At 41.4% G+C, this 15,691-nt stretch overlaps 1 protein-coding gene across 1 annotated transcript in view; it reads right to left on the minus strand.

Annotated features, from left to right (window-relative positions):
* Snapin (SNAP associated protein) overlaps nucleotides 1-15,691 on the minus strand; it is a 214,111-nt gene that overhangs the window by 101,558 nt on the left and 96,862 nt on the right. The window contains exon 2 of the mRNA XM_068384529.1: nucleotides 13,922-14,087. Coding sequence (XP_068240630.1) covers nucleotides 13,922-14,087 — 166 coding nt within the window. The remainder of the gene's footprint in view (nucleotides 1-13,921; nucleotides 14,088-15,691) is intronic.

Genomic DNA, 15,691 nt, shown 5'->3' on the forward strand with positions numbered 1-15,691 from the left:
TAAAAAAAATAAAAAGCCCGATTGACGATGCTGATGAAGAGGATATCGAATACCGATTTTTCCCTAATTGATTTTTTCTACGTTCTGTCTAATCCAATGTACAGTACATTCTTATGTAAAGGGCGAACCCCAACATTTCTTGATGCTGCTACACTTTAATTATAGATATTTTACCACCTATTTATAATCTTTATTTATAATAACATCTTTAGTAAAAGCTCTTCAATATCACTTTCAGGAGTAAATGCGTTTATGATCGACGATGAAACGTAAAAAAAAACGTTTTCCTTTTAAGGAGGCGTTTTTTTAGGAAAAAAAAAACACGAAACAAAATTGCTCATATTTCATTTATTTTGATTTTCTAAGGATAAATAAAACAACATTAATTATAACATTATTATTACATAGTACCTGGTAAGATATCTTTTGCCGCAAAAGTTAACCTATAGACAGATGTTAAAATTGGTTAGCGAGTTCGTTATGATCGGCGATGGAACGTACTAAACAAAGTAATAGTCTTTATTTAATTTAATTTTTGGTTTCAAAAGTACTATATAAAAGAATTTCAAACAATTTAGATGAAACGGAGCACAACGCACTACTACTGGATGATAGCGGTAGTCTTGCACACGAAAGCAACAAAGGTGTTCCCATGATGATGCCGTTCTGTTGATTTTTTTTTTTTTTGGAAACTTTTCAATATTTCAAATGGCACTGTTAATTTTGATGGTTTTTAATATAAAGTTTAATGAATAAGGATTTTTCACCATAATCACAACGTAAGTATAAAAATTAATTAGTACAAATATGGAATATTATACATATAGGTGTTGGACAGTTAGGCTAGTCTAGCGACAAGTTCACACAACAGATGGGCAAACCTTAACATTTTTCATCCAAAACTAGTCTTAAAATGTTTGAACAGAAATCTTTCTCTCACATTCTCCCCCCCCCCCTTCTCAGACATCGGGGAACCATCACCCCCCCCCCCCCCAATACAATTAAGAAAACAATAGATTTCCTACGCTTCACGGTGCTTGACTCGCGGATTTAGAATGCTCCTCGCAGATACAGGAAATTTAATTTTTAAAAACTATCGATCGCGTAATTGAGGAATCGCGTAATTAGAACACGTGTAATTCGGGACCCAACTGTATACAGTAGGGTCCCGAATTATGCGAGAATTTGGTCGATCAATGACCTCGTATAAATGGAAAATCGCATATTTCGAAACACACAACAAACAGAAATAATTCCATTAGGGACATGGCAACCAGCAACTTGCCTATTCAAACGTGTTTACTACCCATTTCCAATACTTTCTATGTACTATACTGTATTATTTTATAATATCAAATTGTTCTTGTGGATAAATCAAACATTTAATATACTTTAAAGTTCTAATAACTTGAAAAAAAGATTAAAATTACAACCAGGACTTGTGTAAACACCGTATATTTCCCGTTATAACACGATCCAAAATACAGACAAATTTCAATGTTTGTCATATCTATTATATAAAACAACTGGTGAATAGCAAAACCATCACTCTATAGACTAGCTTTTATTGAATCATTGAAAATTCAGAATTATCAAAATAAAGGTGATTTCATATCATGCGTTTCCTAAACACGCCAAAAAGCACAATAAAAAACAACCAATGTTTTGTTTACGTTTATCTCTAATTATAACGAAGAAACACACATTTACACATCTGTGTAAAGGTTAGTTTTTGCATCGACAGCAATCTTACAAAGTACTGTATTAATTATATGTTGATTTTGTTATTACCAATGTTCTACTTAATTTTTCTTAGAACTTCCAAATAAATGAAATGAATGCCATTTATATAATGTTTTTCTTTATGACACCGCCTGAAACAGAAACCTTCCATTCGTTTACTGTACGCTCCATCTTCAATCATAATAAACAAATGAAGGCATTAAACCCGCATGATCAAAGTGATAAATAATGATATTAAAAGCTTTTAGTAAATATGTTACTACAAATATTATTTACCGTATCTATATAAATTCCTACATACATAGCGAAGCAGGAAAACTTTTTTTTTTTCTTTTTGCGTGTAATCAACAATAACAAACTGCCGCTAATGACAGAATGATAATTTACGATAATTCTAAACTGTTACGAAAGATAATTGTCCATTTCATATCCAAAATACTTTTCCTAACCTCAGTTATAAGTCAACTTGTACCCACCTCAATTATGGAACCGTCAGAGAAAAAGTAAAAGAAGAAGAAAGTACTAGGACGGGTTTTAAAGTTATCTAACAATAAGTTACCGCTATAACGTTCGACGTGACAGAGATGGTGCGAGTTTGGAGAAAGTAAAGAAAATTTAATCATGATTGCTTTTTAATATAATTAATACTTTGTGAAGCCACAAATATTTCATTTGTTAAAGAGATAGAGGTAAAAAATGAGAGGTAGTGAAAGGTAGCCTAGCTAGCGAGAGAGAGAGAGAGAGAGAGAGAGAGAGAGAGAGAGAGAGAGAGAGAGAGAGAGAGAGAGAGAGTTTTAATAGTACTAAACAAAAAATATGATAGATTAAAACACATTGGTGCTTATGTAATATTAACTAACTGTATAGATGATTTGAATAAGTTAAGAAATGGTATAAACAATACTTTGTTACTGTATCCGTACGCTCCCAAGAGCGGCAACTAGACATCAGCTGATCTGATCACAGCCAGAAGTAAAACAAAAAGAAGTCAGCAATACTCGATTTTTAAAACACTCCCGAAATTCAAAAACAAATGCACATGTTTTCTTAAAGCGCAATTAACTATTTAATGAGTAGCAATTTTCTAGAATAAAATGATGTTTCCTAAAAAATTGTGGTTTACTGACGAAATTGGATACCGTATTTTAAGCTATGATTGAAATGGATGTATACACGGTATAATTTTTTCGTTCCGTATTTAATTGACACTTTAAGAAACCCAATTTTGGCTTCTTCATCTATTTGTAAGTATTGTATAACACGAGAGAGAGAGAGAGAGAGAGAGAGAGAGAGAGAGAGAGAGAGAGAGAGAGAATCAGCTGTTGTAATCGAATGGCATGTTTTTGTTTCGTGTACCTCCTGAAGTGAGGAATTGATCGCCACAACTAACAATAGTCATGTTAATTTCATTCTTAAACTCAGGTTGCCATATGTGAACTAAGGTTTTATTTCTTACAGAGAGAGAGAGAGAGAGAGAGAGAGAGAGAGAGAGAGAGAGAGAGAGAGAGAGAGAGAAATTTTTATAATTATACCGTGTAATCTACAAAACCAATCTTTGCAAATCAAATGTATAATGTTTAAAATATGACAAAATATTGACGACTCGTTACCGAAGTTTGGGCTATTCACTGCCGATAAACGAACCCAGTTTACTCGTGAAAACCTTGAACGCCCGAAGGGAAAAATAAAGCTTTAATATATACTGTACTAAACAAAAATAATGCTTTAATATACCATCATTAACACTGCCATTCAAATTATCAAAAGGTTGGAGAAAGATAAAGATTGCTGAGAACGTAACCACAATTCTGTTTACATTTTGTCAGCTGGACTCGCACAGTCATCAGTTGATTTCATTGTTGATGTGGAATTTTATCCTTAAATAGGCTACTTATTATGAAATTATGTTAATAAGATGTAATGTTAATAGTGTTTTGTAACATTTATTATAAATCACCGTATTTAGGGCTACCAATATACTTTAAAAGACAATAGATTTGATACATTTTGTAGTGCTTGACTAGCAGACTTTGAACAGCTTAGCAGATACAGAAAATTTATTTTTGAAAAATAGAAGTCGCATAATTCAAACACACATAATTCGGGACCGTACTGTACTCTGAGGTTCTGACCTAAACCCAAAGCTTACCATCTGTAGCTAGGGGAAGGGGCAGAAAAAACCCTAGCCTAGTCTTGTCTGAATGACAACTCAAGGCAAGACCAACTAGGATTGTAGCCTTAGGCTACACTCAGAGGGAAAAAGGGATTACCCTATACATGAGGGTAACCGGGGAGATTGTATGAAAGTGTACTAAAGCCCCTAGGCTACTAGCCTAGTGACAGTGAGATCGACTACCTAACTCATCGAAGCTCTCTCGTATACTATCTTGGAAGAGGAAAATTTTGTATGCAATCAATATATCTTACATGTATAAATTGCCTAATATCTTCATTTAAATTTTATTAACACCAGGAACACTTATTATATCATGCAAGAGAGTAAACTAAAACACCTAGGCCAGGAAGCCTACCGTAAACAAGATTGGCTACCTAATTCGCCTAACTAAATAAATACTATCAGCATAATATAATTAATTCCTAGCAATGAAGACTAAATAGCTAAATAATTATTTAAGCTATTATACCGGGAAAGTCGTTCTGGCTAACTAAATAACTCATGCTTTACGAACGACAGCGCCGAAGACGCCTCCGGTCCAGGCAATAGCTCTGTCAAAAATAATGTTTATTCGATTCAATTTTTTACTTTACGGCGAGAGCTATATTTATAAAGCATAAGAATTAAATACTCAACTTTCCAGAGGCAGAAGAGGCTGGAGATTGCAAAATAAATCCAAAATCACGAGAGAGCACTGGGAAAACCACCGAGCGAGATCGCTGCAGAAAAAGGAATAAAGATGGCGGCGATTATGGCACCATCTGTGTACTCAAACAGTAACGGAGGAAGGGAACCTTAATAACGGCTCCTCTTTTATTTTGCCACTTTTCCCCTTCAAAGCGTAAACGCTATGCGGGGTGCAGATTGCTATGTGGCGTGTCAAGAATACGTCCCCTGATATTATGCGATATCCTAAAAGGAAACTTTAAGGATATTCGCGCCAGGAGTTAGAAGTCTGGAGACCTTAAGTTAAATTCTCTGGGAATATCACTGTAGTCAAATATACCCTAGGAAGCTACTTAAAGGAACCTTCCATCAGGACCACATGGCCTGAGCCCAAAAAAGTGTGTTACAGTAAACTGTAACACTTTCAGTAACCATTCCGTATTAAAGAAATAGGAATATTTTAAACTCTTAGGCCAGTTGGTTCTTTATTATGGTTGTTAAACAAAATAAAGAGGAGGATCTGAGCCAAAATAAAAAGTGGCCTTTGTTAGCTACTGCGAGTGTGAGCTAGGTAGTTGGTCTAACTACCCCCCTAAATAGAGAGGGGAAGTACAGTAACACCTCGCTAAAAGTTTTATGGCTAGTTTCAGCTGTCATCGAAATATATCGCCATAGTAAAGAGCTGAAAGGTTTGTATTTGGTGCCGGAACAAATTCAGTTTGTAATTAATAATACAGTATACTGTACATTGTAGTCAGGGGGATGTGCATAAGTTAAATATGACAAACTTATAACAGAGTTTGTAATTTTCCTAACATACAAACCCGAATTCTTTACTATAGGAGATATTCTAGTGCGAGCTGGAAAATACGGCAGAAAAACATTAACAAGGTCGTTAACGACCGGGCAGGTAATTACTCACCTGTTAGTGGTGGGGGGACCGCCGGTCGGTAGGTGCTGTTTACCTTCAATCGGATTCTAGCTAAGATTATCCTGGGGGCGGTGATGGAGGGAAGATTTGTGTAAAGAATTCGGGTTTGTATGTTAGGAAAAATACAAACTCTGTTATAAGTTTGTCATTTGTTCCTACACTTGATACAAACCCTCATTCTTTACTATAGGACACTTAGTCTTGAGGCCAGGGTGGCCAAGGAGTTCCCTATTCCTATGGAAGATAGTCCTCAGACTAGACTCCTTTGAAGCAACAATCTTCCGTTAATCTTCTTTCTTGGTAGATCCCCATAATCTCAGCACGACTGAAGGTTTGTAGCTTTGAGGAAACAAATGTTTCAGGATGAAGTGGGTCAGGAACATTCAACTCGGACCCCTTCAAACTTAGGATTCCCCCGACCTTGCAAAGGGGAAACCTCGTGACCACGAGTATAACTTATACCCTGTGAGAGGAATCAGATGAGTATCATACCTTATTTCCATTGGCGAGTCCAGCTGAAACTGGATACAGACTAGGATCCTCAGATGGGAGGGAGAAGGAGACGAAGAAGATATATGGATGTCCTTCTTAAAACCTAGTGTAACCCAGTATCCTCAACCAATGGTTACTGTCCCCTGAAAGGGCGTAAGGTAGCTACAGCACCTGTTAACCTGTCACAATAGGCCCTATAGAAAGGGTGTATAGAGACCTATGAGTCACGTCGCTCAAAAAGTGAGCGGTGAATGTAGATTGGCGTTTCCAGACCCCAGCACTTGAGACTTGATGGGCTCTGGGTTGTGCTGCCTCTGGGTCTCTGTGAAAAGACCTCGCAATAACTTTTTTGAGCCAGAAAGGGATGGTGTTGGTACTAAGGAAGAGATGACGGAGACGTGGTCTAAAAGGTCTGGTGGGCTTCAGATATTTCTTTAGCGCCCTGACTGGGCATAGTAACGACTAGTCTGTAACCTGTGTTACCTTATTGAGGGTGGAAAACTGAAATTCTCAAAATCTCTCATTGGTAGATGAAGGATTATGAGTCTAGCCACCAAGCCTGGTACGAAGTTGCGAGACACTTCCCCCCCCCCCCACCCCCACCCCCCATCCCTTGGAATGGGTGACGACGTAAGACAGACCATGTAGCTCACTGACCCTTTTAGCCGAGGCCAGAGGTACAAGGACGGTCTAAGGGGACCATCCGCCATTTTTTTTCTAATGATCCAAATTACACCATTTCTATATATGTTTTAGACATATATAATACCTTCATCATATAAAAATTTCAAGTCATTTGATCAAAAACTTTTGGATTTATTAGCAAAAATCATTATTTAAAATAAAAATTTAGGTACATTTTTCCCCACTACTATAATACCAATTGTATTGAAACTTATACCATAAAAACTACCCTATCAACCGAACAATTCTGTCAGACAGAATTTTGAATTTCCTTTCTGTTTTTTTTTTAATGAATTTTCATTTTTTTTCTCTCGTCTAGACGGAAAATAATCGTGAAAAAAAAATATAAAAAGAAAATCAAAATTTTGTCAGACAGAATTGTGGGATTTTTATTCTTCTTTTCAATGATATCTTTCCCTCTAATATCGAACAAAAAATAAGTGAGAAAAATGTACCTAAGTGTGAATAAGCATGTTTTTGAGTTATGAGATCCCAAAGATTTGCAACACATTTTCGCTTCTTTTCTTAAAGAAATCAAGATAATATTATTATGATAACTTTTATTGTTTATTCTTACATAAATGCACCCTAAACAAGGTATTTGAACCCTCAGTTTACTATTCCTATGTTAGAGTTGCCAGCGATCTCTCCTTGTTGCCAGTGTTTTAGTTAGCAGGTTTCAGCTCTGTACTCTAATTCATGTTTCCCTCTTTCTTGGTTCTTTTTTCTTGTTCTCCACTTACTTTTTGTTCTTTCCATCACCTTATGTAACATTGGCATAGCCACAATCTACTTACGAACTTCAAGTAAATAAACACATGCATTATAATTTCTATATGTCTTTGGAAACTTTGCTGATGTTCTCCTAGCTGGTAGTTTTCATTTACCTAGCCTCTACCAATGCCTTTCATTTCTGCCAGAAGTACGATATATCGAAACATGAGAGAGAGAGAGAGAGAGAGAGAGAGAGAGAGAGAGAGAGAGAGAGAGAGAGAGAGAGAGAGAGAGAGAGATCATGAATATAATTTTGGAGTGATAGCATTTTGGTTGATATACTGTAGATGGCAGTTCAAATTGAGAGAGAGAGAGAGAGAGAGAGAGAGAGAGAGAGAGAGAGAGAGAGAGAGAGAGAGAGATCAACCATTATTTGATTCTAAGAGAGTTGAACATTGGTAATATAGAATTTGTATAAATGGCAGTCTTAAATAATTCGAGAGAGAGAGAGAGAGAGAGAGAGAGAGAGAGAGAGAGAGAGAGAGAGAGAGAGATGCAAAAATAAACATAACTACGATTCTGTCAAACTCAGTCATGCAGACGACAGTAAGGATGACGTCATAATTTAAAGACCGCTATATCATCGTTTGGAAAAATGATAGACTATTTGTTCTTTTTATGACCTTAGGTGACATTGGCATTGCTATAAAGTTCCCGAGGATGTTATGAAAGCACAATCTACATACGAACTTCAGAGAGAGAGAGAGAGAGAGAGAGAGAGAGAGAGAGAATTATAGTATTTGTATAAATGGCAGTTTTAGATAATTCGGGAGAGAGAGAGAGAGAAAACTACGATTTTGTCAAACTCAGTCAGGTAGACAATGCAGTAAGGATGACGTCATCATTTAAAAACCGCTATATCTTCATTGTTTGGAAAAAGGATTGACTATTTGTTCTTTTTATGACCTTAGGTAACATTGGCCTTGCTATAAAGTTCCCGAGGACGTTGTGAAAACAATCTACATACGAACTTCAAGTAAACAAATGCATGCATTATAACTTCTGTAAGTGTTTGGAAACTCTGGCTTCTGTTCTCTTAGGTCTAGATTTTGTTCAACTACGCTCTACCAATGCCTCCCATTTCTGCCAGACGTACGATAGATCGAAACATAAGAGAAAAATCGCTATAGATATAAAAAAATAACACACAAACACGATTTTGTCAAACTCAGTCATGCAGATGATACAGTAAGGATGACGTCAACATTTAAAGACCGCTATATCTTCGTTATTTGTAAAAATAATTGGCTGAAACTTCTGGGGAGTATGTACAATATGTTTGTGCATACATAGAAGCAATAAAACAATTTTCGATTTCTGAAAGTTATGTCAAAACCCCATGGCGGACGGTCCCCTTAAGGTTCAGAAAGTAGCCCGAGGCCCTTAAGGGCTCATAGGGCAGACCCTTCAGGGAACGTAAGACACATCTCACGGTGATGGTTTAATCTCAACTGGGGGGCAAGATCACTCAAAACCCCAAATCAACCAAGGTGATGTCTTCTGAGGCGGAGAGGTCAACCCCTTCTCAGTCTACAGATGAGGCTCAAGGCTGAGCGATAGCCCTTAATCGCCGAGACTGAGAGGAGCTTTTCTTCACTGAGGTACAAAAGGAAGTCTGGGAACTACTGATTCCTTCCTTTTGAGAACCAAATTGCTCCACATGGTCGCCGTTGTAGCGATTATGAAGTCCATTGTCTTGGCCCCGACAGTTAGGACTTCCTGTAGGGACTGCCTGGAGTATTGGTTTGACAAGTCCTCGTGGCTCGTGAGTTAGCCGACTATATCAGACCATGTGTCAAGCCAGAATGGACATTGAAGTCGCTTCCATTCCCGAGGCTTCTGTGTCTGAGAAGAGCCTGGGCGAGTAGAGTGTCTCTTCGAGGATTAGCCCGGTATGAGCCTCGCCGTGAGGGGATCCAAGATCAGAGGAGAAGGGTTGATGTCTCTGATCTCGGTGAACAGACCAGGTTTAAAGGTTGCTCAAGAATGGCAGAGGCATGGGACAGTGACATTGCACTAGCAGTTAGGACAATGCACTAGAGACTGACCATATATTATATGGTCAATGACCAAGCCTCCTCTCCATTCCAGCTAGGACCAGGGAAGGCCAGATGACTAAGCAGATAGAACTATAGGCTCCCCCAAACCCCCCAGCCTTAGCTCACAAGGATGGTAAGGTTGCAGGCACTAATGGCACTAACGTGTCTGAGCGGGACTCGAACCCCAGACTGTCAAACACCAGTCAGAGACATTACCAATTAGGCCAGAGCCAGAAGATCAATTCTGGTCTTAGGGTTTGGTGTGGACGACATAGCCTGTCTAAGGCTGGAGCGTCAAGAGGTCGAGGAGACAGATGCAAATCGCCGAGGCATGAGATAATACACATAGTTCTTAGAGTCCTTTAATAGGAAGATTATAAGTCCCTCGACGGCAGCTCTCCCGAGGAATATCCTCAGGCTGCGCTAATTCCTCGCGTGTTATTACAGGTAAAGTAGAGACGCGAGTAGCAGACAAACCTCATGTCTTACCCCTTGTATCTTTCTTATCGAAAGGGGAAGAATGGTAGAAGTCGGAGTGTCTGGAGGTAATGGCGAAGACCGTTGACGAGAGTCGGAAGACTCTCTGTCATAAGAGTAAAACTCATGATGACGATGGTCGCGCGCATAGCGCTAATTGCGTGCAAGCGCGGACACTATGTGCTAATTGTTACGAGAGCTCGACGACTCAGCGTAACTGAAACTCGAAGGTTCCAAGTCGTGTGAACTCTTAAGTCCAGCGCGACAGAGGCCCAAAGGACTCCTAAGGTCATGAGAACCCGTAGGATCAACATGACGAGAGTTCAAAGGCTCCCGATCACGCCCGCCGAAAGGGTGATCGTCACGAGAACCCAAGGGGTCAACGCGAGGAGAACCAGTAGGTTCAAAAAGACGTCTCCTGACAGCACGAGGGGGAGAACATCAGGGATGAAGATAATTCCTCCGCAGGGTAGATTTGTTTTCCCGAAGGAGAATGTCGCTTAAGACAAGGCTCTCGCTCCGCCCCTGGAGGAGAACCAAAAGCGTAAGGGGGAGGAGCGTGGATCAGCAAACTCCAAGTTTTCTCTCGTGAATGGGAGGAAGGTTCTCCCGAAGGAGATTGCCTAAAACAAGCTTTCTCCCTGCTCTATGGGAAAAAGTGTAGGCGTAATAATTTCTCTCTCGCGAACGAGGGAGAAGTCCTCCCGAAGGAGGACATCGCCTAAGACAAGCTTTCTCCCAGTTCTATGGGAAAAAAGCATAGGCGTAATAATATCTCTCTCGCGAATGAGAGAAGTCCTCCCAAAGGAGGACATCGTCTAAGACAAGCTTTCTCCCAGTTCTATGGGAAAAAAGCATAGGCGTAATAATCTCTCTCGCGAACGAGAGAGAAGTTCTCCCGAAGGAGGACATCGCCTAAGACAAGCTTTATCCCAGTTCTATGGGAAAAAAGCATAGGCGTAATAATCTCTCTCTCGCGAATGAGAGAGAAGTTCTCCCGAAGGAGGACATCGCCTACGGCAAGTTTTCTCCCAGTTTTATGGAAAAAACGTAGGCGTAATAATTTCCTTCTCGTGAACGAGAGAGAAGTCCTCCCGAAGGAGGACATCGCCTGAGCCAAGCTTTTTCCCAGCTCTTATGGGAAAAAAAGTGTAGGCGTAATAATCTCCCTCGCGAACGAGGGAGAAGTTCCCCCGAAGGAGGAACAAGCCTTAGACTTGCTTTTTCCCCCAGCTCAAGGGGAGAAAGCAGTCTTCGGGAACGAGATAGTAGAGGTAAAACTCATCAAGCTGTTCGCAACTCTTTACGAAGGAGGGAAGGTTGCTGAATGGCTGAAGTGGGGAAGCTTTCCCTCGGAAGGGGGGTGGTTCTCTCACGCAGCCCAATTCCGAGGACGGTTATCACTCCCTCGTAAGGGGAGGTTCTCTAACCCCTGGAGGTGAACCTCCTGGCAGCAATCTATGTTTCCCAACAAGTTGATCAAGTTGCAGGTTGACAACGAGTACTACCTCGTAACTTGGGCAGCTCATGAACAGCCACATGAAGCGCAGGATAACAAACAGAGCGGCCGAAGCCCTCAGCATTGTGTTCTACGTCGCTGCTATCTGGGTCTTTTCTTTTAGCCTTCCTTTCCCTCCTGCTCTCAACCGAAGAGAAGAAGGGCCGAACCCCTGCATCTTCTTCCGAGGTTTCTGAGAGACTCGTAATCCTTAACTCATTAGGGAGCATAGGAACTAGGGAGGTTGTCCTGAATGAAACACGAAAGCAAGGGATTGACCCCACGAGTGTATGACCGGAGATTTGCGTGGGTAGAGCTAATTGCGTGCGAACACCTTGCGTGACGGGAGTCTGAAGACTCTGCCATAAAAGTAAAACTCTTGATGGTCATGGGCGCAGTGTTGGTTGAGCGTACGCGAACACTCAGCGCGACAAGGGTCCGAAGAGGAGTAAAACTCTTGGTGACTTGTTTTACGAGAACTAGAAGATTCAGCATGATCGTGTGTGCCCCTAGAGGTTGTGTTGCGAGAACCCGAAGGGCCAGAGCAATGGGATACGGAAGTTTTCCTTGTCACGAGACACCAAAGTGTCAGCGAGACTAAATGCACGAGACCGAGGTTTCAGCAACTTGAGTTGCGAGAAAACGAAGGGATAGCGCACCGGGAAACCGAAGTTTCCTTGTCAAGAGACCCCAAAGGGTCAGAGATCGAGAAGTCGAAGGAGAGAGCGATCTTCTCTGAAGATAAGGAGTGAAAGCGAGGAGAAGCGCTCTATCTGACTTTTCTAGAGCGAACGGAGACCCTCAAACTATTATGCGAAGAAGAGGGTTCGAGGTCAGGACGTGCTTTGCCCTTGGCCATGCTCCTGGCTTCTTAGATGATCCCTCTCAAGAGAAAGACGACAGCGAGGCAGAACGATGACGAGAGGGCGCGTTTCTCTTAGGTTTGTGCCATGAGCACATATAGTCTCGAGGCGAGACGTCTCAGGGAGACACAGAAGGCGAGGAAGAGCGAGAACGATGATGTCTCTTCCTATATCGCCTGTCTCTTCGGCGAGAACATCTAGGTGAAGGCGTAAACAGGCGCGCGGGAGTGTTCTCGCATGTCCGTGCCAGCCGTATGGCGCGCGCGCAGGAGAAAGTTCCCTAGCGCGCGGGCGCACAGTGGATTCATGCGGGGCGCGCGGGAGAATGTTGGCGCGCATCCCTAGGAGAGGATTCACAAGGGTGCGCATGGCGTGCGTGCATATCCTTACAGATGCGCGCGGGAGAAGGCTGGCGCGCCGATAAGCGCTGGCGCGTTGGCAAGGGTTGGCACGCAGGAGAAGGCAGCATGGCTGACTTGTCAGAGGTCCTGCTATCAGTAGAAAGTTGGCGCGCAGGTTTTACGTGGCGCGTAGGATGGTGCACAGTATGGCGGGCAGGAAAGTGAGATGTTGGGCGCGTATGCGAACGTGCAGGAGAATGTTGGCGCTCGGGAGAGCACTGGCGCGCAGGAGATTGATGGCACGCAGGTAGTTTACGCGCAAGTGAGCGCATGGCGCATGATGGAACTATGCTCTTGTGTGAGCGTATGCGCATGTTGGCACATACGCTCTTGATGCCCTATGTTAGGGTAAGGAGGAAGCGTTCTTCTTAAGTTTGTGACGAGAGCGCTTATAGTCTTGCGGCGAGACATCTCGTGAAGAGATAGAATGCGAGGAAGAACGAGAACGATTATGTCTCTTCCTATGTCGCCTGTGTCTCCGGCAAGAACGTCTGGGCGAAGGAGTGCGAGCTCTCCTTTTCTTCTTCTCTCTCTCCCTCCTAGCCTCTGAAGAGGGCGAGGACGATGAAGAGGAGGTACTGCGATGTCCACTTCTACATACTTGGCAAGGGAAGACTCAGAACACCTATGACCTCTGTAGCCAGGGCATAAGAAAAAAGGGGATCCACCTACAGCGGCGACATAAAGGCGCCTGGAACACTTCCTCATAATAAAGGACATCACATCTAACAAAGAAAAAAAAAAGGATTAATCAAAAAAACAAAAAAGAAAGGCTAGTCTGCCAGTCAAATAAAAGCAGGAGCAGCGGTGTTACCACTGCGACGGCTAGAATTCGATTGGAGGTAAACAGCAGCTACCGACCGGCGGTCCCCCCACCACTAACAGGTGGGTAATTACCTACCCAGTCGTTAACGACCTTGTTAAGGTTTTTCTGCCGTATTTTCCAGCTCGTGCTAGAATATCTCCTATAGTAAAGAATGAGGGTTTGTATCAAGTGTAGGAACAAATACTTATGCATACATTATACCTTTTTATACTGCATATCACACAGTTATATGTAAAAGATTTGATTCTACATAATTCTCACCTACACAGATCCTGAAACAAAACCGTGCATAAGTTGATGGCTAACATGAATTAATTAATAGTTTACAACTATGACCACCATGAAAAATACCTGTGTATTCTGAAGAATATTGTTAACTACAACAACCTTCCTCTTGGCATTTTGAAGCTTTTTGATGTATGAATCAAGCTGCAAAGGACACTGACACTGATCTTGGACTCGAGCTAGTTCAGCAGCAAGTCCCTCTAATTGCTGATGTAGTTCACTCTGACTTAACCTGAAATTAATATTTTCACATAAAAACTACTGTACGTAAATGCAAAAATTGTATTTTCATTATAAAATAAATTTTTTAACATACTTACCCGGTAGTTATATATATAGCTTACGTCACTGACGTCACGGCCGAAAATTCAAAACTCGCGCCAATCGCCGATTGGATAGCCCGGTGTACCACCTGCGCGCCCTCTAGTGAGGTACCTGGAACCATTCCATGATTCCTCAGATCTTCCATGCCTCTAGTCTCTAGAGGGGAGGAGGGTGGGAATTTAATTATATATAACTACCGGGTAAATATGTTCAAAAATTTATTTTATAATGAAAATACCATTTTTAAACATATAACTTACCCGGTAGTTATATATATAGCTGATTAACACCTTTGGTGGAGGGTTAGACAGCCAATATAGTTGGAATTCTGCTTTAGAGTTAAAAACAAACTTAAGGGTTCGTACCTGATAAGGAAGCTGACTTCAATGATTCTCTGCCTCATTATGTCCGCTTTCCTTATGAGATCCAGCGATCCTCCCAGGGGGCTGAAGACCTCTTAGGAGCTGTCAAACCGGTGTATATACCTCTACGTGACAGAACCTCCTCCAATACCCAGTTCCGAGCACTCTCAAGGAACAAAACTGACCACCTGCTAAAATCAATGATTGTGGAAGACTGTCACAATCTCCACAAACAACCATAAAAAAACAAATAAAAGTTCCAAGAGAAGAAAAGGGTATTAGGATTATGGGAATGTAGTGGTGGATCCCTCCCCCACTACTGCACCCGCTGCTACGAATGGTCCCAGAGTGTACTGCACTCGCTGCTACGAATGGTCCCAGAGTGTACTGCACTCGCTGCTACGAATGGTCCCAGAGTGTAGCACTCCTCATAACGAATCTGGACACTTTTCAAATAGTGTGAAGCGAACACAGATTTACTCCTCCAAAAGGTTGTCCATTATGCTCTGCAACAATCTATTCTGTTTGAAGGCCACTGACGTTACTACGGCTCTAACTTCGTGTGTCTTGACCTTTAAAAGTCTAAGGTTTGTCTCAATGCAATGTGCATGAGCCTCTTTTATTAAATGTCTGATAAAAAATGACAGGGCATTCTTTGACATCTGCAACGAGGGCTTCTTGACCGAGCACCATAGAGCTTCCGAATTGCCTCGCAATTCTTTCGTTCTGTCCAAGTAGAACTTCAGAGCTCTTACTGGGGATAAGGTTCTCTCCAACTCCTCGCCAACCACATCCGAAAGATTCGGAATTTCAAAAACACTGGGCCAAGGATGAGAAGGGCGTTCATTCTTAGCGAGAAAGCCTAACTGCAATGAGCAGATAGCCTCATTATCTTGAAAACCAACGTTTTTACTAAACGCATGGATTTCACTAACTCATTTGGCTGTTGCGAGACTAACCAAAAACAGACTAACCAAAAACAGAGTCTTCATTGTGAGGTCCTTAAAGAAATTGAATGCATGGGCTCAAACCTGTCACTCATAACGAACTTCAGGACAATATCCAGATTCCAAGCTGGTGAATCCTGGTGTCGTTGCTTTGATGTATCAAAAGACTTAATAAGTTCCTGTAGGTCTTCATCATTCGAAAG

This window comes from Palaemon carinicauda, chromosome 12 (assembly GCF_036898095.1).
Source record: "Palaemon carinicauda isolate YSFRI2023 chromosome 12, ASM3689809v2, whole genome shotgun sequence".
Lineage (NCBI taxonomy): Eukaryota > Metazoa > Arthropoda > Malacostraca > Decapoda > Palaemonidae > Palaemon > Palaemon carinicauda.